This window comes from Ischnura elegans, chromosome 10 (assembly GCF_921293095.1).
Source record: "Ischnura elegans chromosome 10, ioIscEleg1.1, whole genome shotgun sequence".
NCBI classification, from domain to species: Eukaryota; Metazoa; Arthropoda; class Insecta; order Odonata; family Coenagrionidae; genus Ischnura; species Ischnura elegans.
In genome coordinates, this window is record NC_060255.1 from 78,467,363 (window position 1) to 78,493,273 (window position 25,911).

At 39.2% G+C, this 25,911-nt stretch overlaps 1 protein-coding gene across 2 annotated transcripts in view; it reads left to right on the plus strand.

The window, feature by feature from the left end:
- Window positions 1-25,911, plus strand: part of LOC124166909 (protein amalgam-like) — a 69,473-nt gene that overhangs the window by 35,143 nt on the left and 8,419 nt on the right. For both annotated transcript variants that reach the window (XM_046544618.1, XM_046544620.1), the window contains exons 2-7: window positions 10,092-10,226; window positions 15,023-15,238; window positions 16,147-16,268; window positions 17,988-18,144; window positions 19,421-19,518; window positions 20,943-21,117. In XM_046544618.1, the coding sequence (XP_046400574.1) occupies window positions 10,092-10,226; window positions 15,023-15,238; window positions 16,147-16,268; window positions 17,988-18,144; window positions 19,421-19,518; window positions 20,943-21,117 (903 nt within the window). The remainder of the gene's footprint in view (window positions 1-10,091; window positions 10,227-15,022; window positions 15,239-16,146; window positions 16,269-17,987; window positions 18,145-19,420; window positions 19,519-20,942; window positions 21,118-25,911) is intronic.

Genomic DNA, 25,911 nt, shown 5'->3' on the forward strand with positions numbered 1-25,911 from the left:
CAACGGGCAGCTCACTCTGCGCCTAGCCAAGATAATGGCGCAGTTGAAGGAACAATAAAAACATTTTCACTACGATGAAAATTTATAACAACATATTGAACATCCTAACTATCCGTTCCTCTACTACTTACGTCGGCCCTTCAAATATTTACACCAAACTAGCGAGCGTACAAAACCGGAATAAACTGTAAAAAAATTTAATCTGACGTTAAAAAAGAAAATATTTTTTGTAGTAAATATAAGTATCCAATTTTTTTTTTCAAAAGTCTACTCCTCATTGCATTATTTTAAAACCGCTAAACATGATAATGAATTTGCATAATGAGTGATTACTTACAATTTAATTTTTCAATTTAGGAAAACTGTATAATTTCCTCATAATTAGCATTGAGTGGTGTACGTGCATATTTTGTTGCATTCCTTGCCGTAAGTGACTGTATTAATACCGTTAATTGCCGTCTTTCTCGTTGGAATGCGGCCATTAATGAAAGGGTGACAAAAGAACGTCGAAAATAGAGTGGTTACCAATCGTGGGAGAGAAGTCACGCCTAGAAAAAAATTGGTCTAAGACAAAAAAGACAATGTCGGAACTAGGGATGGCGTGATAGACGATACATCATCTTTTCATAGATCGGGGTCAAAGGGTGCTGGTCGCATGAAAGGGTGCCCGTAGTGGTCATTGGGGAATGAGAAAAAAATCCACTACCACTCCAAGGGCTTAGTGCGGTGGGAATGCTAGTGGATGGCTTCTCCTCTCTAACCACGATTCCCCTCCTTCAAAGCTCTTCTATCCCGCGACCCCATCCCCAGTGGATGCGGTCAGAGGATAGGACCAACACCGAAAAGGAGAAGATCGTTAATTTCAATCACAGGGAAGGGATCACAAGTGAAAGATTACTCAACCAGCGGCCCCCTTGCCACCAGAGCCATCCTAACTGGGCGGTGGTTCTCGGAACTAAAAACTTCGTGCATTTCTTGGGGAAAGACAACACCCTCTTTTCTAACATCCCCAGCGACCTCAAACCCCTGACCACAGGCGCAACCACAACCCCCAACAGACACATAACACGTTCCTAGAAAAAAATTTACGCCATCGGAACGCGATTTCTGAATTTCTTAAGTCGCAGCAAGGATGTATTTTCCTGAGTCTCATTCACCCATAACTACTCGAATTTTGAGTTTGTTTTCTTGACCATTCACTAGAGCTGGAAAAAAAACAAATAATTTTATCACGCTCAATCGCTCAATAGTTCCAGTATTCTATCCATTATGAGCGTTATTTTCATGCTCTTCATTAAAGCATTGTTTTCCTATGACTTAAAAAAAGAAGTTTTTTGTTATAACAGTAGCTTACGGTTACTCTACATTTACATTTTTGTTTCTATTGAGATATTATGTACTTATATAAGTTGAATAAAGTCCTTAGGACTTCACGAAATTAAACGAAAAATTAGCAATTTGCCTTAATCGGAAAATCTATTAAACTGCCTAATAAATAACAAAATATCTTGTCTCCAATAACGCATGCTGAAAACTAAATTATATTGCTCATGAAAGTAAGTACGTAACATTCTCGTATACAGTTACTAAATTGATGGATTTTCCGAGCTCTTATGTTCTTATCTCGTGCAATAGTCTACGCGGAGTTATCATCTGCCATCGATTTATATAATGACTCATGCGATAAAGGTAAAGTAGATTATTTCACTCACTAATGTGTACAAGAGCAATGCTAGTCATGGGTAGTTATGGGATAGGTCCCTAATGGCGTTCATTAACCAACTCGAAGATAAGCCCTAGACATCAAACCAGCATTTGGGCCAATGGAGCCACTGATACCCCTCTTGAAGGTGTTCCTTCCCGCACTGGAATCCCGCATCGGCTGTGACCCGGATACGCGATATGTAGGGACCGTAGAGTGGATGTTAGGAAATAATAGCCCTATTATAGACATGATTACAGATAAACGAACCGCTTTGAATGGCAGAGCACATTATGCGGAACCTTCAGCTCCTAGAAAAAGTTAACAATATATATAGTCTCGAATGACCGGTAGCGAACCAGAGTGATCAAACAATCTGGGTAAATATTCTTGAAAATTGATAAAATAATACGAACTCAAAGTGAAACAGAAACTTGGCTCCTTTATACCTTTGATATGAAACTCTAATCGACACCTTGAATACATTCCAATGATACTTTATTCAATGAACATGATATATTGAGACCACAAGCTTCGGATTTTCCACACTTTTCTTTAATACCCGATCGAGGTTAACACCCTCGCATCATTTCTATGAAACCTTGTTATAATATAACCTTGAAAATGACGCATAGGTGTCTTAACTGGTGTGGTTTCTAATAAATATTTTGAACTAATGTATCAGGTTAAGTTATGATAAGAATATTAATGCAATTATATGAGTTGAATAAATTAAATATATTATACTCTGCGAAATAAAAAATGAAAAATTAGCAATTGGCCTTAATCATAAAATGTAATGAATTACGTAATAAACGGCAACTATTGCACAATAAATTTTCTTTGATCGATAATAACGGGCTAAAATAGTCATAGTACGATAGTTAAAAGCAATCTTGTTTAGAAATGAGGATGTTTTAGTAACTGATCATCAAGCTTAAGGTATATAGTATACATATATACGTACATATCTTTCTCTTTTATGATGCCCATACCAGTTGTATAAATGGGCAATTCCATTTGTGAGGGAATTACCGTTAGAGAAAACTATGCCATAGGATATTTCGATAAAATTGTAATATACAAAAAAAATGCCAAACTTCTTATTCAGCATGATCAAAAAACATTTATTAAGGTAATTTTCATATATAGAAACAAAATAAATTATCTAAATACTTTCTAAATATGCCCAAAATTAACATGTGACGGAATTACTGCTAGGTCAACCTCCTAAATGTAATGATTCCAAATATCTTCAAAACTCTGTGAATCGAAGTATAATTTGAAAACTTTTAATTAGGCCCTAAGTAATGTTTCAAATACTGATTTTTTTAAATTAAATCATTTAGCTGAAGATTTGTCCAGATAAAATATTTCCAGCCTGATTTTCAATTTGAGAGAAAAAGTTGACATTTTCATGGAAATGCCCAAATGTAATGAGTGGTTTTATTCCTGCTACATAATGCGGAATATGAAAACTTCAGCAGAGCACGCGTTATATTTTACGTTTCCGCGTACCTCGTAATTTGGGTTACACATTTTCCACCCTTACTCTTGCTTAAAGAAATGCCCAAATTTCCATAGTTCCCGCTCTGATTTTTAATTCTCTTTTCTCACTCTCTCCAGTTCCAAATTCCGAGTTCTTATTCACGTACTATATTCATTCAAATCTGTAGAGGTGAAGAATTTCGGGGTCAGGATTAAAAGAAACCTTCACGCCAGAGATTCTTTTGAATGCACGAGTTGGGGGAGTACGGTGACCTCTGAAACCTCTCATGAGACCCCAACATTCCAACTTGGTTTGAACTCTAACCCCTAAAATCTGGATGCTATCACTGCTACCCCTCATTGCATTTGTAAAGGGAGCTTACTGCAGAGGGTCGGCGGATGAGCTACAAGCATTCGATTGGATGTGAATGACAATTTTCTTTTTAACTTTCCAAGCGTTGATAACGCGTTATTAATTATGCCAATTTGAAAACTATTAGTGGGATTCTCCAGAAATATCATTAACTCCAGGATTTGAGTTCGAAAACCGTGTGTGAAATCAATATGCTTCAATGGAGGAAGCCTTTCAAAACTAGTAGCCAAACTTGTCACCATAAGCCAGACGCGACAGGAAAAAGTAATTTTATTCCAACCCTGAATATCAAAATCAATATTATCTCTATTTACATACCTATTTACCGATTTAAAGACTGAGCTTCGTAACAATATAACATTTTAATTGTTAAACATATTACAAATATTGAAATCACATTAAAAAATTTAATTCGAGTTAATTTTAAGGCCATTTCGAGTAGACACTTTACTTCCGTGTTTGTAAACAAATCTCCAAGCAATTGTTGACTATCGACAAAATTTCTGCGTTCCTGTCTACTAATGAAGCAGTTTGATTTCATTTCCTTGTTATTTTTGCAAATTCGTTTCATCGGAAGGTGAGCTCAACAACAAAGTGTTCCCGACGATGATTGATCGCCAGAAAAATCACAAACGGTTGATTGAGCGAGCAATTTTGGCGGCTACGAACGAAGATGTGGATGAGTGAAACTTGGTAAATCAGGATCAAATAGTTTGTACTCTGCATTAATTTAAATCTATTGACTGTGGAACAAACAAAAACGAAGTCACCAACTAGCCATCTGAATTTTTAAGTCCTTAGATGTTCGTGGCTTACCACGGCACAATTTACAGCTGATGGTTCGGTGTTCATGATGCTTCGAAACGCAAATCAACCAAAACTATGCAGTGGAACACGTTTAAAGATTAAAAAGAGCTATTAATGAATGTGATTCACGCGACTATTCTCAAACGAAAATTAAAAGGTGAGGAAGCTCTCATTCCGAAGATTCCATGATCACAACCTATTTGCCCTTTTTAAATTAAAGGAATTCAAATTCCTATTTGTGCTGCATTCGTGATGACGATTAACAAATCACATGGACAGTCTTTCAGTTTTTGTGATTTTTGTGCTCATGTGCTCATGAAAACCAATGATTTTCTCATGTTCATTTATAGGTGGTATGTTCACGTGTTGGTAAACCATCCGCTGTATTTCTTTCTTCGCTTCAGGGGCGCAGCTAGGCTTTCGTATTAGTAGTTACGTGGATACGAGTTCAAATCCCGGCGGTGGCGGCGAATTTTCAAAGGTTGTCCATGACTGACGTAGTGTGGAGGGAAACAAATTGGAGCTCTCCGTCCTTCAGATAGGACGTTCGTGATCTCCTTGGCGCCTTTCGTTAAAAGCAGATATCCTTAGTTTACCGTCGTACTTTGGTATACATTATCACGAGAAGAAAATGAAGGAAATATACAGCAAAAAGAGATTGATTTAAAATTTTATTCTTTCCACGCACTATTAAGGATAGCAACGGTGTCTCGATTAATAAAATTAAAGGCGTCACCCCCAAGAATGACTCATTGTATGTTTTTATTTTTCCATTTTTCTAGTCTTTCATGGTCTTCCTAAAGGAATTAGTTAACACTGAAAAGTGTTACATTTTCATTAAAATGGAAGAACATTTTGTTATTATGCATTATATTTTATAACCGTGTGGTGTGCTTGTGGGGATCTTCTTGCATGCTGGTGATTAATCATCCCCTGCCAAACACCCTAAAGGTAGCTGACAGGGTACTATGTAATGTAGACAAGAAGGCTGATTCCGACGACGGGTTTTTCTCCGCCATTCCTTCCTTACCAATTCCTCTTGTGCATATTTTCTAAGTTGTCGGTCGCCTCCTCCAATTACCACTCTAACATCCGCGAATATTACAAAAGAAGGTTACGTTGATCTGGATACGTTGCGCGTCCAAGGAAGGAAATTGGCCTATCTTTTTTTATTTTTGTCAAATTCACTCGCAAGTAATCTAGAGCTCTCGGTGAGTGTTAAGGCCGTTTTACACGGGGCACGGAATTGCGCAGGTTATAAATGAATTAGTTTCAAAAATGGCGTGGAATTGCACGAATGCATGAACGAAATTAGAACAGGGGCTGTTTTGCCATCTCACTTCCACGCATACTCGCATGTGTTCTAGCAATTCACCGCTTTACACGACGCAATTTTGACTGCCTTCTTAGACACGCCAAATTGTGCAAGTATGTGCCCCGTGTAAAACGGCCTTAAGGCATCCTCTAAATGTGCTGTCACCCACCGCGCAATGGGTTTACTGAAGTCGCCGCTCGCGTCGCTGACGGACAAATAGATCCGAGTTTCACGGGAATGTACGGTATAATAAGGGGTGTAAACTCAAATTTATAAGCACGATAATGTTATCTATCAAGTTCATAACTTTCCAATGCTATTCCTCGCAATTACAAATATGATGATGAAAAATATGGGGAAAAAGTGGATCGCACTGCACTCAAATCACCCCGCCGCGGACATTTTTGAAAACCGATTGAAATGCGGCCGCAGTGGCAACAGAAATCAGCCTTCTAGGGGAAGGAATTGGGCCTCCCCTATGCAGTCCCCTAGACAACAACATGGACTGAAGCGAGCGATGAACCGATGCATACTTCAGAGGCATTAGATATATGCGCAATTTTAACTTCTGCCTGGGTCTTTACGCGTGGGTACACACGCACCCACGAAGTCTGTGACTCTACATTAGTCCCTTCACGGCCACCAAGCGTCATTTCGACCTTTCAGTCGTGACATTGCCAGAATAGTAGATCGGTCAAGTAGTGTACGCCAGTAAAAAGGAGCGCTATTGTCCGTCGAGGCAGAGAATGGTTTTCCGTCTGCGTCTGGCCAGCCATACATATTGTCTTACCGCCACCGCCCGCTGGGTTTGACGTAGAGCCTCTTCAGAGGGAGCCCATTCACTCGGCTCAATAGCACTCGTTCAATTGGCGTCACACCAGCGCGAACAGAGTTTGAAAGGATGTCTATCACATTCTATAACGGGGCGAGAAAATAGGGGCCTCTTCATGTCTCCAGTTATATCCTATGTATGGCCTCCCGCGAGCTATGGTTTAGATTCGAGGAAATGGTCGGTCTGCCGTTTCATTCACTCCGGGAAAAGGATTTCAATCAAAACAGTCCGCCACACTTATTTTTTGGGCTCTCACCAAATGTGCCAAGTTGTGATTCGATGCCAGCGATTATAATACAGCAAGACCTAATTAAAGAAATAGTGAGTAAAGGAAGACACATTTTCGCCGAACACCTGATGCAATTCTGGCAGTGAGTCTAGCGTGCATGAAGATTGTATGTTGAAGCGAGGTTTAACACTTACTATTCAACAACAAAGTAGTGAATATTAAACGAATGGTCTTCCAAATACAAGAATATTTAACCCATAAAATTGCTCCTATGGGAGCTGCATTATTAGCATAACATTTGAGAATTTTTAAGTGGACAAACAGTTAAAAATTCAAGACGGAATATTTCCTTTCGAATATTTTAGTAGCTTCAGTATGCGGGGTCAAAACAGCCAATAGATTTAGATAAAAAATAAAATAGAGAAGACATTTTTTAAGAGTTTACTTTTGTTGCTGTGAATGACAAACAATTGTAAATCAAATTGTGTTCGAATTCACCGGGTGGACTTTGACAATGTGTCCCGCTGTGCGAATAGAGCGGTACATACCTAGTTTTTTCAATGCATTTTGATGCGAAATGTATCTTTGCGTAGCTATTGTATTATAGAAAAAAATGTAAGCACTTGGTGATAGCCAGGAAAATGCAGCAAGTAGTGTAGTGCATATTGCATGAGCATAATAAAGAGGCAGCTTATAGATTTTCAAGAAGAGACTTAACATAGAGTTAAAGACATGGAAGAGCTGTGAGTAAACCCATCAAAAGAATGCGCATTCTACCTCGGCCCGTCGTATATGGCGAATTATAACTCTATTAAAACTAAACGTTGCCATTTTGAAATGTTTACACTAGGGATGGACGGATCCAGGATTTTTTTCGGATCCGGATTCGGATTGAATCCTTGATTTTTAGAGCCGGATCTTTCGGATCGGATATTTTCGGATCCAAATGCATTTTCAAATTCCTTAGGCTGAGATTCCCCCGATGATTGTCCAATCTCTTTGGAAGAGTCACGCCATCTGCCAGTCGTATTTTGCCTTTTTTATTTTCCACGGCTGAAATTCTCCTAATAACCTCTGCGAGAGCTTTCAAACAAAAAGGTTCACGATTAGGACAAGAATTGCATGCGACGGCTCATTCGAAGATAAAATCGGAACTCTTTCCACCCTTTTGAGGTTGCATTCACTGAAGCTATTATTTAAAATTTCGGACCCAGATCCGATGTCTTTCGCGACTTTGGATCCGATGGATCCAATGAAGGGCAATATCCGCGGATATTTGGATCCCAGGTATCCGATCCGACCATCCCTAGTTTACACTAAATAGAGAAGGAATTAGTCGAGATTTTTCTGAATCTCATTCAAATTGGCAGAATTACGTTACGATGATGAAAGTAATAACGACCTAGTCATTTTCCGCACTACCTTTATTTAACCAACCAGTTTCGGTACTCACTATGTCGCATAAGATACAACTCCCTTGTTTTTGCGGAATAGTACTCTTGGGAAAAAAACAGTAAGTGTCGAAATCGTTTTGATTAAATAAACGTAGTTGATATTTACTAAATCGTTATTAATCTCATCATCATTCATTCTTTCTACCTTCCTAAACATGTATCTGTTTAAAAATTCAGCGATTCAAATACCTCCCTTCAAGTTAAATATTGGAAAGCCCTAGGAGTGGAGAAGTCAAAACTAGTTCCTCCGCCCAAGCCTCTTGGCTGACTCACGTGCATGTGTCCATGGACACCCCCATAGCATATAGCGCTCCTTCCGGCGACAACTCCGTACACCGATCAGCCGTCCATCATCCACGCCACCCTCCTACCGCCTCACCAATGCGTCACACGACCACCAGCACACGCTTCTGCCACGGACGTCCACAACACACAACTAGAATCAGGCAGAGAGGAGGCTCCACCCTCGTCACTTGGATGCGTCAGATTATAATCGTTCAACCGCTCCCGATGTGCGAACTCAAAGAGTAAATGCAAGGGGACTTCATGGAGGAGGCCCAATTCCATCCCAAAGACGGCTGATTTCTGTTGTCATTTAGGTCACATTTCAATCTGTTTTCAAAAATATCCGCGGCGCGGTGATACACTTTTTACCAATATTTTGCATTATAATGCTTGTAATGGCGAGGAATGGCATTGAAAAGTTATGAATTTGATCGATCACATCATCTTGTATAAAAATTTCGCTTAAAATCCCAAGTTATACCATGGAACAAGAACGGTTATACCTTATTTCCCCTTGAAATTCAGATCTCATTGTCCGTAAGCGACATACCATTTACTATCGCGATCAAAAGCATTGAAACTTGTGAAATTAATAGATCGCATCATCACGAATGAAAATTTCGGGCAACAGTCATAATTATTGATTATCTCTCCATGAAATTCGGAGCGTTCTGCCCGTCAGCGACCCGAGTGGCAATATTTTAAACCCATTTAAATGAGCGGTGTGTGATTACACATCTACAGGCTGACTTGAGAATCCTCCATTGAAATACTCGTTATTCTCAAGTTAGATACAACAATTAACAACGTCTTGCACTATATGTCTGGGAATGAAATACAAAAATGCTTGCCGACGTATCGATATATTTCTTATGTTTTCTTCAAGGCTATTAATGACAGAGTAGATGGAGTAGATTCTCCAGCTAGTCACTGCGATCAGACCTGCTGGTCTGAGCGATCCGGATTTTACGGAGAAATAACCTACAATTAGGGATGTTAATTTAGATTAGTTTTAAAATTTAGATTTGTGAAAATGTAATACCATACATCAGCTTAATATATTTCAATGTTATATTTCATGATAATAAATTTTATCAATCAAATATTGAGAAGGGGTAGGATTAATATTGAGGGATCGCTATCCACTCATCGCGGAAACTTTTGGAAACCGATTCTAGAAGGTTGCAACAAAAATCAAGCTTTACCAGGCCAGACTGATACCTCCTGTTTATAGGGGCAGAACCCCCCACACCCCACCGGAAAAGCCCTTTGGACTTTTATGGCCACTTTCCAAGTTCTTACAATTTCTGTTGAACCCTCTGACGCAATACCGTAACTCCCTCCGTTGGTGAGATAATAATTCACGAAATAGTTAAATTGTACTTTAAGGCCAAAATTAAAAGTACTTCTTTCCTAGGGTTTCAGACGATTTTAGAGGGGGTCGATTCTATGACTTCTTGTCGTATCTCGTCTGTTACACCCCAAGCATTTGTATGAGTGAGTGGTTAGAAATGGGTTTTATAGTATGAAGATGAGGAAAATGAGAGCGTTGAGTAGTGACAATGAAATTAATGGACTAATACATCTTGAATTTCTATATTTTCAGGCACTGCTGGTTTGGTAGAGGAAGAACTGTATCAAGGCCCTACAGATGGACTTCCCTACTTCATGAGCGAGCCGACAGTCATCAAGACTACGGAGAATGACACTGTTGTCCTGCCATGTTTCGTGGAGAACCTGGGTTAGTGAACACTTCTTAAAAAGCTACCATCAACACCCATCATGCTTCTCATCTGTCATTAGTTTGCTATTTCTATTGACATCCAAGCATTTAGTTCGTAGATGTAACTGTGTGTATTGTTTTATAAGCATGAAGTTTTCCTTGACGATATCACATGTGGTATAATATAGGAGTTCTCTCCAAAAATATTAATGGTCACTGCGGAAGAACAGAATCAAAATCTATTACATTGGCGCAACTACGGGGGGGATGAGGGGATAGATACCCCCCCCCCCCCCAAAGCCTCAGAGAAATAAAAAAATTATTTAAAACTACTTCCTAGTTTTGAAATTTAATAACTGCATCTGCCTATATTGAAATTTTTAGTGTTAAGATGATGTAAAATGTATATCCAGGATCGTCATTTTTCAAAAATTTTCTCATGTCCCCGTTTCCTGGGGTGGGGGGTCGCCATCCCAGGCAATCCCATCCCCCCAAGCACATTCCTAGTTACGCCACTGATCTGTTATGTTTATACGTTACGCCTTACAAGTCACTGGCAACAAGAGACTGCGTAATAAGACTACTCTTAATGCATTCTGTTGTCTCAGACATGAATTTGAGGAATTTGGTGATCATTTTTTTAATAATAAGAATAGAGTTAGTGGAATTACAAAGTTATTATAAAAATTATCATCAAAAAACAAATGTATTCTTAAAACAAGATATCGCAAAATGGGTGATATTGCAGTTGTTGTGGTGTTGATACTCACTCTAAGTTCTCGTTTAATTAAGATAAAAGATCAATTGTATCAGACAATTACAATCGCACAATTTCGTCAAACCTTAATTATTTAATGTCATTAAAAACCTTAAGTATTAAATTAAATTTTGAAAAGGCTGTATACAAAAATAGCGTTCATGGTTACTACAAAGTGCATCCAAAAACATTTTTAGGTTGCCATAGTTCAGTAACTAAGTAGTTGCGACCCCATGTTTATGGACAAAAATACTTTAAATTATCTCCCCTACCACCTCCTGAAGTATTGCACATTACTCATGAAACACCATGTATGTATGCATTAAGAATGGGAAGGGATGTTTGGATGGAGTGGAAAGTATAGAGATACTTGGTGCTGACTTGACGCTTCTGACAGATCCTCCTCTCGACCCCTTTCATTTCATCCGAGCACCCCTTCCGAATCTCACTACATATGGAAATGATAGATAGATATAATAACTGCTTATTGGAGATAAGTTGTATCGAAACCGGTCACATCAATAAATATAATATTGGAACCTGCCATTTCCTTCCCTTTCTGCGCTATCGTGGAGGATTTCCATCATATTCCCAAAGTATTGCAGGTTCCTCCTGAAACACCCTGACAATCCTGAACCCATTTTATCATATAAACATTTTCAGGGTACATAGAATAGACCGCTATCAATATTTTCCACTAACCCAAATATAGAAATCTTATTTTCATTTTCTTTATTTTTATCTTATTCATTTTTTTAAATTCGTTTTTATCTTATCCATTTTTATCTTACAATTTTATATATTATTTAGTTAAAATTTATTTATTTTAATAGAATTAACTTTATTTTTATTATTTTTACTTATACCCTCAGAATATTCACAGAGAAAAAAATTTCAAAACGGTGAATGGTATATTCCCTTAAATTTTAAGATAATAGTGCTAGTTTTGAACGAGCCATGCGTCATGAAAAAAAAAAGGAAAATATAAACTGTCGAGGGTACGTTATAAGCCCACTGAAGAAGCGGCCAAAATTTTATTTTAATTTCACAGTAGGCGATGTAGCTGTGCTTAGGTGGGCTTTGAAGTCTCGTCCTATCCTAAACAAGGAACGACTCTTTTGACCGGAAGAGGAATCTCTTGCCGAATGGTAATCAGAGTTCGGCCGGTAGCGGATCCAGGTGTCCGGTTCCGCTTGAACGTGCGCGATGACACCTGCGGGCAATGAAAGGAATAGCATTTAGCGCCCATATTGACACGGAGACAAGAGAAGGATCTCCGACAACCTCCCGCATAAGGCAACAGTAAAATACCCATCACTACTGGAAGTTAATAATATAAGGATGTTTTAGACTCGCTTCCTGTTTGAACGGAATATAAACGGGACTTAAACGAGGCTACCGCTAAGTTAAGCCCCAAAATTTCGTCAAGGCGACTCCTCAGCTTTTAGATTGATTTCTATGAAATTTTGGGGTCTTCAATTATTAATCATTGTTTTTTTAATCAAAATTTTCATGAAAATCCCAAAGCCTCACTTAAAGAGCATCTGTACATTAAGGCGGCTCGTATGTTGAATTGCGTTCACTATATTTATGATGAAGGTGTGTCATGAGATATTCAAAATCGAAGTTTATGTCGTAGATCTTTGGTTTGAATATTCATATAAACAGACCATACTGCATAACAGTTTAAAGTTATTTTTATTTTATTTTCAAAACTATGTTCCTATATCCTGTTTCTGTATTCAAAATAGAATATAGACGTTTATAGATTAATAGAAATTCTTGTGACGGTAGTTTTACGGGTTTCCCGTGGTCCTTAGGGTAAATGCCAGGCAAATACTACTCCCGTGCCAGTGTTCAACACCAGTAGTGCTGAAGAGGCGCAAGCCTAAACAGCTCCACGAGATGTATATTATTGTTATTTTGTTATCCTGTTAAATTTTATATTTTATTAATTGTTGAATCTCGTGGAATAAACAATTGTTGAACTGAACTGAGGTTCGTAAAAATATCCCCATCCCATTTCTGATACTATGCAACTTACTTGTTCATTAACGTAAAACTAAAATTTGATCATTTTTTCATGACTCACAAGGGTCACAAAATACCGAAAGAATTAGATGAGATTCAGTTTGGGTAACGTTTTGAATTCAAATGGAATAACCATCATACAAAATCGCGAATCCTCACTGTGTATTTTTTGTCAACTTGCATCCCATAACGACACTTGTTGAATGAAAAATGATGAAGATCGGTCGCAAGCGGTATGCTCTCTTTGACAGGCAGTGGATACGAAACCCTACGGCGGGCTCGCGAGGTTACACTCCTGGGCCGAAGTCTGAAGCCGAAGCTAATCACCTCTGCACCACAGAAGGGGGGAGGACTGGAGGGAGAAAGGAAGGAGGCGCCGCCGCGATAGGAGCCCGACGACGCCTCCTGGGAGTGGATAGGGAAGGAGGGGAAGGGACGAGGAATCCCGCACCGTCACGAAGGCGGGCGGGTCCTACCCTAGCGAAACCAGACAAAGCCATTAATGTTCTAACGATCTTGGAGGATCATTCTATGAGGAAGAAGGATCCAACTATCAAATCGTTAGACATCTCTTTGACAGGCAGTACTAATGAAACTACGGCGGAGAAACTATCGGTTAACCTGTTCGGTATTCACCAGCAAGTACTTTCGAGGTGCGAAAATCCTACGCTGGAAAAATGTTTCAGTCCGCACTCTAAACCAGGATTTAGAGGATCTTGGTTCCAGCGCAAATACAGGCAAACGATACTTTTCGGCAGTTATGAGACAGCTCTCCAGCTCAACTGGCATTTTTTGGTGACGGATAACTCGTTTAAAACTTGAAATGAAATGTCACCTTGAAATTCTCAGGGAATATGAAATATACCCTGGTCAATATCTGCTCGTATCTCAAATTTGAAAATTTTACGTCTTTAATTAGCTCAGGTTACAAGGAAATATATTTGAGAGACAGGCAAATGTTGACAAAATTCTACTCCATGTACTATGAAAATTTCAAGATGATTAGTTTCAAAAGATTTGCATGTCACCAAAGCAAAAAGAAATACGACTGATCGTGATGGAGAAGGAGCAGATATGCATTGCAGGGTAAAGGGGGGCAGAGGACCCCCCTCCTCCAATTGTTAAACCCCTATTTATTGTCAGCATCACACGATGCTAAAAATGTCGCACATGAGTTTTCACATCAAAATAAACGTTTTGTTGAGTGGAATTTTTTACTTTTCGGATTTTCAAAAAATATGTAGCCCCCAATTAAAATTAAGTAACTTGCTACTGTTAGAGGACCATATTTCAAGGCGAATGACTCAATAGGGTGGTTTCCTATTGTTTTTTTTATTGCCTAAATCGAAAGATTATTACTCCTGGAGTATGTATTTCACGCTTTTAGATTTTTAAATGACGATATCTATTTTTCGCGATTAAATGAAAAGTGAAAAATTTCAAGCGCGCGAAAACGCAACGGCTAAGTATGAATGCCGTGAAATCTCCGTGTGACGTCGTTCTGGATCCCGGTGCCGCAAGTGAGGTGACCTTGGGGCGAGGCTTAGCGCTGATACGATGCAGGATGCTAGCAGGTAGCAGAGTACCATGCTAGCTGTTAGCGCTTGGCTTAAATAAGGATTATTACTACCTTATCAAACGAAGAAAACTTTCCGACCTTAGCCAGTTTTAATAGGTGATTATAAAGAAATGTTTCCCTGAGCTCTGCGCCTCATGCATGCATTGGTAATCTCAGACGATGTAAAACTCCTCTCTACTCGTATAGAAACTAGGTCCTTGTGACGTCACGTGGAGTGGCATCGCATGGGCGCCAATCTGGCCTTTTTCAAATGAGGATAAAATTGACCCTTGCCATTCGTCTAAACAGGTATTTCTAAAACCAAATAATTTGTATATTATGAATACACTAATGGTGGGTAACGAATCGCAATCAATGCCTTTCGTTTTCTTTGATGAAGGAAACTACCCTATTGTCTACCCGTTGAATGTTCGCGATTTGAGTCTTGGTCATTCTATATGGTTGCAGGCGACAGCCGGGTGCAGTGGTGGCGCGGTGAGCGTCTGCTGGCGGACTCTAGCGGCGAGGCGCCTTCCTTCGTGGTGGAGCGAGTGAGAATGGGTCCCGACAACGGACTCGAGGTGGCAGCCATCATAGCGGACGACGCGGGGGAATACGAGTGTCGTGTGGAGAGGCCATCGCCATGGGAACCCATCGTCCAGAAACACTCCATCCAAGTGCTCTGTGAGTGCATCCACTATTCATATATAGATAGGCCTCCATTCATTCATCCTATCCCATGTTGATAAACGGATGGGCTTGACCAAACAGGCCTATTCGAAGGCTCGGTTGCCTGGGATGGTATCAACACATTCAGACTTGATGCAAGTAAAAGATGTCCATGAATGAATACAACTGTGTTTGGCGAGATATGGAGGAACAGTATTCTGAATAAAATGATAAAACTTATTCTACTGTGTACTGGTAAATCAATGATAACAACGCGATTCGGCGCCTAGCGTCATCATCAGGTCAAATAGAAATAACAAATATGTCGACTTGTTATGACTATTTGACCTGATGATGACTCTAAGCGTCGAAACGCGTTGTTATCATTGATAAACCAGTAGACAGTGGAATAAGTTTTATCATTATATTCCATGAATGAAATAACTGAAGCTCTTGCCCACAATTTTACTGAACACATAACGCGTTTTAGATCAAAGAGTCATCATCGCCTATTCTTTCACGAGGGCACCTGATGACTGACAAGCAAGGGTTCTACGTTCTCTAAACATCGCTTTCTTAATTTAATTCGTCATTTAAAGCAGATACCAAGGAATCAAATCAACTCTAACAATAAGAATTGTCGTTGTTTCACTAATATCGATTTCGCTGAACAGACAACATGATCAGTTAAAGTTTTTGTGTTACAGCTGACGGTTCCACAGTTCACAGAAATCAGGTTTTAATTTATTTCACTTCCTTCCGTGAAAATTCAGTCAATTTATTTCCAATATGAGTTCGATTAAATTTCAGTATCTTTTTGTCTAATTTTATTTGCATTTCACTAATGGAGGAGAAATCCCATAATATATTTACTCCACCTGCTTATTCAACCTATTTATTCTGAGAAACTTTTATTCCATTAGATAATCCGACGGTGTCCCTATCGCCTCCTGGGCCAGTGATGGACGTGAGGATTGGGGACGAAGTGAGCATCATGTGCGACGCATTCGCCTTTCCTACTCCGACCGTCTCTTGGAGCCATATGGTAAGCGAAAATCGGAAGCTATCCTCTTCGTATCATTCAATATAATTGGTTTTTTAAATTGTGTGGTTTACTTTCATATTCTCAGTAAAACCTAAGCACGGAGATACTTAGGTAAGAAGAAATAGTTCGATGGGCAATAGCCATGAGCGAATCAGTTCATGTCTTAAGTCATCATCTTTTCAATTTTTACACATTATACGGGGAGAGGAATGACCGCACCCCGCGCCCTACCTTTTAATTCGCCAATGGCATGATCCATTTCAAATATATTTACGACTGGCCCAGTCGTGCAAACTCGGAATAAGTCGAGCGGCATCGGGGCAGGACCTGAGATGTGGGATGGGGAGGGAGGGGGCTGGCGTTGCCATGTTTTCTCAAAAGACTCTGTCAGTGAATGGAAACGAAAAACAGTCAAAACCCCCTTCCCGCTTAGCAACACAGCTTACTCACGAGGCGTAGATCACAGAGGTCTGGAAGCGACTGAAATCCCAGAGTATAGACTCTGCCTATCGTATTTATGTTGTTTTTAGGAAGTCACGTGCTCTCTGCCGTCACCCTCCAAAAAACTTGGGTCAGCCTCTCCGAAGCAAAGACATTTGAAATGACCTCTAGGTACAAGGGTAATTTGATACATATCTTATCAAGTCTTACATATGTCTTCCTTTGACCACTCAGGCATTATCCCAGCAACCAAACGTTCATTATTGCTTTGTACACAAACTTAGCGTCCTAATCCTACCCAGCATCATCTCTATCTAATCTACAGAGCAGAAAACATCCTCGAATGTCTTTCCTTGAGTTGATGAAACTCGGCGATATTCTTGAAATCCTCATTTATATATCACAAACCAACATCCAGACCTTTCTATTCACTCCTCCGATTAATTGGAAAAGGACTAATAAATTATATTTGAAATATTATATTACTATAGACTTTCTTTTTATTTTTCAGCGCGTTCTTTGATATCTTGTTATCATAAACAGTAAAAACAATGACATCCTTCATTTTCCTCCGAATTTCCTTCTATCCGTACCATATTTTTAATCTATAATTACACATATTTCTACGGTGCACATCCGATAACTAGACAAAACTGCAAAAGAATCTTGCCTATGAAAAGGGCGGATGGAAGGCACTATTTTAAGGATGCGGGAGTTCACTTATTTCCGTGGCACCCAAGGGTATGGTATGCAGCTTATAACAATTGTAAAGATTGAATAATCTCCATCGATACATTAAAGAGATTGAAAATCATACATGAAATACATTAAAGCAATATGATGACCAAGTAAAATTTAAAAAATGCATTGGTTTACTTAGTTGATTATAGACATTTTTTCTCCTAAAATTTCACCGAGAAAAATATCATTCGCCTTGGCCCATTTCATTCGCATTTTGTTTTTCTCTGTGGAATTTTCGCGGGTGCATTGTGGGTGACTCCGTAAAGTTATCACCGTGGCCATTCCCGGTATACTTAAACATTTTTTTCTATTTTGTAATGAATTTCGTATCTCTATCTATTTAATAGCAGCACTGGTGTATGTCTTAACGGCCAAAAATCCTTTCTTCCTATTATCATTGACAATGTTTCTTGATTTTTCTGTGGAAGTATCGAATATCAGATGAGAAAATGTTTATCCTTTAATTCAATGCGCCCCTCCACGTAAGGACCCATGATATAACGTTTGAGTTGAGCTGGGTGTTCTTGTTGGTTGAAGGGGAACCTGCCTGAGGACTCAAGTTCGCTGAGCGGCGTTCGCAGCTCTCGACTCATCTTCAAGGCGACCAGCAGGAGACTCGCTGGCCTCTACACCTGCACGGCACAAAATGGCGTCGGAGGACCTGTCTCCGCCACGGTCCGGCTCCGAATACTGCGTAAGCCTCCTTTCCATAGTCATCACCAGTGACGCAGCGAGGGGGGGGGGGGGGGGTTTGGGGGATAAATCCCCCCCCCCAGGGCTCAGAGAATTTTTTAAGTTTAATCCACTTTACTTAATTGGATTGATATTACTAATAGAATAGTGTAAGGACGAATAAAATATCCCTCAGGAAGCCGTAAAACTCACCATTTTGAATCATTTATCTTTAAAATTACGCAATTTATTAATCTCGCACTTACCGCTTATCCTGGTGGGTATACTATACCCCCACACACAACGGTATTAGTTGCACCTAAACACCCCCCAGCCTTAATTCCTAGCTGCGCCCCTGGTCATCACCATGATAAAAATTACTCTTAGATATTAATAGATGCATGTAATCGTAAATGTCACTTGCCAAATATACATACACAGAAGAGAGGAAGAATTTTCTGAAATAGTCACTTTAACAGAACGAAAATTAACAATGAGAAAAATTAGTTTAATGAAATATTGCAATCTTTCCACAGAATTCATTGGAACACGGCGCGTTTCGTCTTTACAGTAACAAACTCAGCTATCCAAAAACGCAATGTTGTACAAACGAAACCCGTTACGCTCAAATTAAGTCATTGGAAAGATTGCAATATTGAATTTAACAAAAGTAATTAATTTCTATCACTTCGTGCCACATGCCATACAAGAATGAGGAAACTGTTTGAGCGTTCAAATTATTTTTTACTCTTCCAGAATGAAAGCTAAAATAATTCTTCCATTCTAACAACGTAGCATTGCCACGCAACTGCCCTTCCTATGAATAGAGAATGGCTTTGCTTAAATACACGCGTCTAGTAAGAAAATAACTAATTACGATCCTGTCTGATTGCTCTTATCATTTTTCAATATATATCTATAACTATACCACTTTTTAGTAGTTTGACATCCACCTTTTTTATAATTCATGAAAATTTCCCCATTTGCTAGTTCAATTTCTAATTACTGCCTAATTTTAGTATAATTTTCACCAAAAATGAGTTTATATACTGTCTGCATTCATCGAGCATATAAATTATTTTTTGAATGACTGAATGCGAAGTTAAATATGGATATTTTAAAGTAATTGTCGTCATTCCGATTTTCGGGTAGTCCCTGTCCCTTTTAATACCAGAAAATATTCCACTATTGATATCATTTTTTTAAATACTATAAAAGTTGCTTTTCCATTCAGAATAGAGTGTCCCATTGGGTAACGCAAAGCAGTGTTGATTAAAAAGTTTTCACTTATTCCGCAGATCCCCCAGAGGTGACCGTTGAGGAAGAGCGGGTTCATGCCACGCCCGGGCTAAGAGCCGAGCTCATTTGCATCGTGACAGCAGAGCCGACAGCCAAAGTAAGTCATGTAGCATTATGGTTCCCGTTGATGAAAAAGAACCTCAGTATATTAATCAGTGATTAATAATCACGTACTTGCAGTATTTTGACGTGCTTTACTAGCAAAGCTACAATCAAATTAGCTTCTACAATGATGGTAAAGCCATCAGTTACACTGAAGTGCTCTCCTTTCCATCAGTGGCGTAACTATGGGGGTGATAATGGGATAGATGACGTGATGATGAGACACTAATGACATGATGCTTTTTAGATCACTTTATAACCCCTCCTGTTTCGTGTTTTTGTGTTTAGTGATCTTACAATAGGTTCGTTCGCCATTTTTTAGTGTCGATTGTGATACAGTATGAAATAATTCAAAATAAAAATAAATTTTTATAGAAAACAACGTTTTTATCGCAAACTATAAAGAATGATAAAATTTTTCTACGTGGAATTGTTCATATGTACACAAGTCATGAAGAATTTGGTTTTTCTAAAGTTACATTGTAAATTTCCTACGTTATCTGTCTCCTCATTTTGTTTTGGCTCCATTTGCTAGTAATTTTTTGTTCAATCAATTTTTCAATGAAATTTGATGTGAACTAATTTGTTGCTATGGCTCACTATCATTCCCGTTCATTTAAATTATCGCAGCGCCTCCAGCGGATTTTGGTGGCCATTTTTTAACAAATCTCCATATTTAATTTGAAATTCTGAATAACAATCGAGATACAGGAAAATTATAATAATATTAAAATCATAAAAAAGTGTTATAATATTGAATTTTCATATGTTTCTTAGTTATCTGGAGTTATCCTGAAAATTTTAGCTTGAATCGGAAAGCAGGTTAAAATTGAGTTGCCAGATTTGACCCTGACAAGATGACAAACAAAAAAGCGAGTTTATAAAAACGCGATAAAAGAAAGGTATTCGTATTTTCCAGTTTTTTGCTTTATTTTACCATTTAAAAAGGCAAAAAATCGTTTTTTAAACTCGTCCCTTCCTTTTTCAAACTCTATCACAATCGATAATATTTTTTAAATGTTGAATGAGCCCATTGCAATGTCCCACGTAGCCATAGGCGAATTAAAGGGGTGGGAAGAGGCATATCCCCCCCTAGACGCTTAAAAAATAGACAAGATTTTTAATACGGTTATCATTACGTCCGTTTTATTTTGTGTATTACGGAGCTTCAATCATTTAATTTAATATTAATAACTCTCATATCCAAATGAAGAGATTATTTTATACAGTAATAGCTGTATTCTGTTTCGATCTCAAATATGAGACGAACTATCAGACGCTTGTGCCCCCCAGAAAAAAATCCTGGATCCGCTCCTGCACGCAAATAAGAGAAATTGGCCCACCACTATAAAAAGATTCCCGACGTTTAAGATAAGCTTCCGGTGTTTGGGTTGGTGACGGAATTTTACTTGATTGCAGGTGGTGTGGACGAGGGGAAAGCATCCGCTGCCCCAGACGAGTCGCATAATCCGCAAGGTGAACGGGGACCGATATTCGCTTGTCTTCCACCGCGTCCTCTCCGATGACCTCACCTCTTACACCTGCACCGCCACGAACAACCTCGGACAAGACCAAAGGACACTAATGCTCACAGGTGAGCCATTTTACCAATTAACACCCACTCAAGGCGTCCACTAAAGTTATAGTAAAGCATTCAATCACGAAGCCAGATTTTTAAATTTTAATATTCGAAACTTTTTGGGGTTATGTCAGCGACGTCAATACTGGAGGACCGATAGTGCAGGCATAATTAAATAACTTTCCACCCGAAATGGGGAAACGTTTTCACGATTAAGCTGTCTACCGCCCGTCGCTCAAAAGTATTGTAGTAATTACTAGACATATGCTATAAAAATATCGTTTTTTCTTATTTTTTTTAAATTTCACAATTACTTTAAATATGAAATAACATGATATTCACTTACTTAAATTACTCTTCTTTAGCTTTAATTGTTCCTGCCACACGAAAATATACTTCATGTACGCACGTAATTGAGATATGTATAAATGCCTTTTTTATCCGTGCCGATGCTTTGTTTCATAATTGCAGATACAAATTGTCCACTCTAAATTTAAATGAACCACGTTTCAGCAATTTATTGTCATTACTGTTTTAGGAAAGACGTGAGTTTTAATGATGAGAGATTATTGTTACAGTAAAACTTTCAATCAAAAATACTAGGTTTAAACATACAGGCTACGTACCGATTAAAATTAATAATCGCAGGCAATTAAATCAAAAATAATGAAAGGAGATCGCCGAAATGCTTGCATTCATTGAATGCGGTGTCCGATCGACACGCGGAGCTAAAGCTGCAGCAGAAAGAAATAGCAGTCCAGCCGAGCGTCGGAGTTCTTCGTTAATAGGTCTCTGAGCACCTATTTAGGTAAAGACGTTTCTGAAAAGTAGGTGTAATTATGAAGGTCAAAGTTGTAACAATATGGCTGTAAAGTCATCTATTTTTTTATTATGAGCATTTAAAATACCTCTTACAAGCCATCAAAGAAAAACGTAATTCGCACCGCGGCTATCTTGAATGACGTCAGCTCATGCAATAGTGTTGTTCTTAACCACCTTTATCGTGCACATTATTGAAGTTTACAATGGAGATATTGTGGTTATTACGCCGTATTTTTCATCTCGTAGTTCGTCATCATCATCATTAGTCAACAATCCTAAGATTGGTTTGACGCAGCTCTCCATTTCTCTCTCCTATTCGCTAATCTCTTCATAGCTACATATTTATTCTCTTTTACATCCTTTATAACCTGTCCTATATAACTCATTCGGGGCCGTCCCTTGCCCTTTTTCCCTTCCACTTGTCCTTCAACGATTGTCTTCATCAGACCATCGTGCCTCAAAATGTGGCCAACTAAGTTGTCCCTTCTTCTGCTTAATGTTTTTAGGAGGCTTCTCTTTTCTCCTACTCTCCTTAGCACTTCCTGGTTACTGACCCGGTCACTCCATTTTATCTTCATCATTCTTCGGTAGCACCACATTTCGAATGCTTCCACTCTTGACTTCTCTGCTGCTATCAACGTCCAAGCCTCGCTTCCATAGAGAAACATACTCCATATGTAGCATCTGATGAATTGTTTCCTTACTTCTATGCTGGTATTTTCAGCTGTAAGAAGATTCTTCTTTTTGTAGAAAGCCCTCTTCGCCTGCGCTATTCTACTGTGTATTTCTTTCTTGCTCCGTCCATCGCTGGTAATTCGGCTTCCCAGGTAAGAGAACTCGTTCACCTCTTCAAGCTTATGCTGTCCTAGGTTGATGTTTGTTTTAGCCTCCTCTCTTTTGCTGCAAACTAATATCTTAGTCTTCTTTTTGTTGATTTTCAGCTGATATCTGACCATTGTTCTTTCCATGTTTGTCAACGTCTTCTTCAAATCCTTCTCTGTCTCGGCTATGACTGCTCTTTCGTCAGCAAATCGCAGCATACTAATTTTTTCTCCGTTGATATTGACATCCGAAGCTTTCTGCTTGATTTCGTTGATGGCTTTCTCAATGTAAACATTAAAAATTAAGGGGGAAAGCGCACAACCTTGTCTCGCCCCTTTTCTTATTCTCGCTTCTGCACCATTTGGTCCACATTTGATCACAGCTACTTGGTTTTTATACAAACTATGAATAATTCTACGATCATTGTAGAGTACGCCGATTTCTTTCAAAATTCTAAGCATTGAATTCCATTCCACGTTATCAAAGGCCTTCTCTAAATCGACAAATGCTATGAAGGTTGGTTTGTTTTTCTCCATTCTCTTCTCTATGATCATCCTTAGAGCCAAAATTGCTTCCCTTGTGCCCCTGCTTTTCCTAAATCCGAATTGGTCCTCATCCAGGAATTCTTCTGCTCTTCGTTCAATTCTCCTGTAAATGATTCTTGTCAGAATCTTCGACGCATGTGTCGTCAGGCTTATGGTCCTAAATTCTTCGCACTTCTCAGCTCTCTTCTTTTTGGGTATGGGAATGATGATGTTCTTCTCGAAGTCACTAGGTAAATCTCCTGTTGAGTACATATCGCAGATAGTTTTATACAGTTGAGTTAAGACCTTTTCTCCTGCATTTTTTATTAACTCTGCTGGAATGTCATCTATTCCTGGGGCCTTATTCTTTCGCAGGTCTCTTACTGCAGCGTCAAATTCCGATCTTAAGATGCTTGCTCCAATGTCATCCTTTTCAACTTCACTTTCCTCTTCGAGAACTTTTGAGCTAAGTTTGCTCCCGTTGTATAATTCCTCCAGGTATTCCTTCCATCTCTCGGCTTTGTCTTCGTTTTCAATTAGAATGTTTCCATTCCTGTCCCTTATGCTATTACATTTTTTGTTTCGTTCCTTGAAATGGTTCCTCACTATTCTATAGGCCGCTTCCACTTTCCCTTTTACGAGGTTATTTTGTACGTCCTCACATATGTTCCTCATCCACGCTTCTCTGGCTTTCCTCGCTTGGCGGCAAATCTCGTTCATTATTCTCTTGTAGCAAGCCTGTCCTTCCTCAGTATTCGTATTCTTATACTTTCTCCTTTCTTCAATGAGGTCTAGGATTTCATCCGTGATCCATGGCTTTTTCTTAACACATTTTCTTATCCCTAGAACTTCTCTAGCGGCCTCCTGAAATCCAATTTTTATGGTAGTCCAGTTATTCTCAACTGAGTTTTCAGACTGATCTAGTCCTATCTTGCGCTCCACTACTTCTTGAAAGGCCTGTTGATTTTTTGGCTCCTTAAGTTTCTCTAATTGCCAGGTGTTCTTTGCTGATTTCTTCAATTTCTTGAATTTCAAATGGCATTTCATCATCACTAGATTATGATCACTGTCAATATCTGCCCCCGGGTAGCTTTTACAGTCCTTTATCTGGTTTCTAAACCTCTGCTTCACTAAAATATAGTCTAGTTGAAATCTTCTTTTATCTCCTGGCATTTTCCATGTGTATCTGCTTCGCATGTGATTCTTAAATAGAGTGTTGGCAACCACTAATTTGTGTTCTGTGCAGAACTCTAACAGCCTTTATCCTCTTTCATTTCTATTTCCTAATCCATATTTTCCGGTTATTCTTCCATCCTGGCCTTCGCCGACGACAGCGTTCCAATCACCTAAAACAATTAGGTTTTCTTCACCCCTTACCTTTTTGATTACTTCCTTTATATCATCGTAGACGTCTTCAACTTCTTCATCCTCGTAGTCTGTCGTAGGCATGTAGACCTGTACCACTACGGTTTCTACCGGCTAAGTCTCTATCTTCACCATAACTATCCTTTCATTGTACTGTTGGAAGATTTTCACACGCATTCCGGCGCTCTTTCTGAGCATTATCCCAACCCCAGCATTACCGTTCAGGGATCCTGTGTGTATAATCCTATAGCTTCCACTCCAAAAGCCTCCCTCCTCGGGCCATTTCATTTCGCTGATTCCTAGCACGTCGATATTCAATCTTTCCATTTCCACTTTAAGGTTTTCTAGCTTGCCGCAAGTCCTGAGTGATCTCACGTTCCATGTACCTATACTCATAACTTTATCTCAATTGACCGATATACCCTCTCGGGTAGTCCCCGCCCGGAGATCCGAATGGGGGACTAGTTTACCTCCGGAATTTTTTACCTGAGAGAATTCCATCATGTCAGACAATTTAAAGTTGGAGTAGCTGCGCCTCCTCGGGATAATAATGTGGTGGTTTCCCCTTGCCTTCCACATCGCAGTACTACAGCCGTTAAAGTAAATGTTACCACGCCTGAAGTGCAATGAGTGTCGCTGTACTGACCATCGTGATCTCCACCTTCACTCATATGAAGAAGAGCTGCTGCCCTCTCCTCCGGGTGATGTGAGGCATAATTGTTGGCGGCCTCTCATCGCCAAGTCACGGTATCTTCACAGGTTTAGTGTATCATTTAGATGGCCTATCTCACCCAGGGATAGACCCATGCCACCTCGGATAACCGCCGCTTTTTGTCCACGACTGCTTATTCGACAAGTAAACTTGCTTATATCGCAGCTAACCTCTATATCTAGAGGTTGACCCACCATCCGCAACCCGGTGGACGCACTCGGTGGCTTAAAGCTCAGCCGCGAGATGTCGTAGTTATTCCTCGATATTTCAAAGCGTAGCTTCAAGCACTGTATTGTGTCTAAGTGCAGAAATACGACAAGAAATGCTCCTAATAAATATTTTCATACGGTCCCCCAAGACGTAGAACGAAGATTGGTTTGGATGAGAAAGTGCCGACGAATATGAATGAATGAAGAATATGAATTCTAATATTAACACAATGTTTATAAGATTTGACATAATCCTATACTCATCTTCACCAGTGGAAAGATTTTTCGCTAGCTGGCTCTGTCCATTTCGAGAGGATCTCTGTCCGATACTTTTTGAAAAACTTGTATTCCTAAA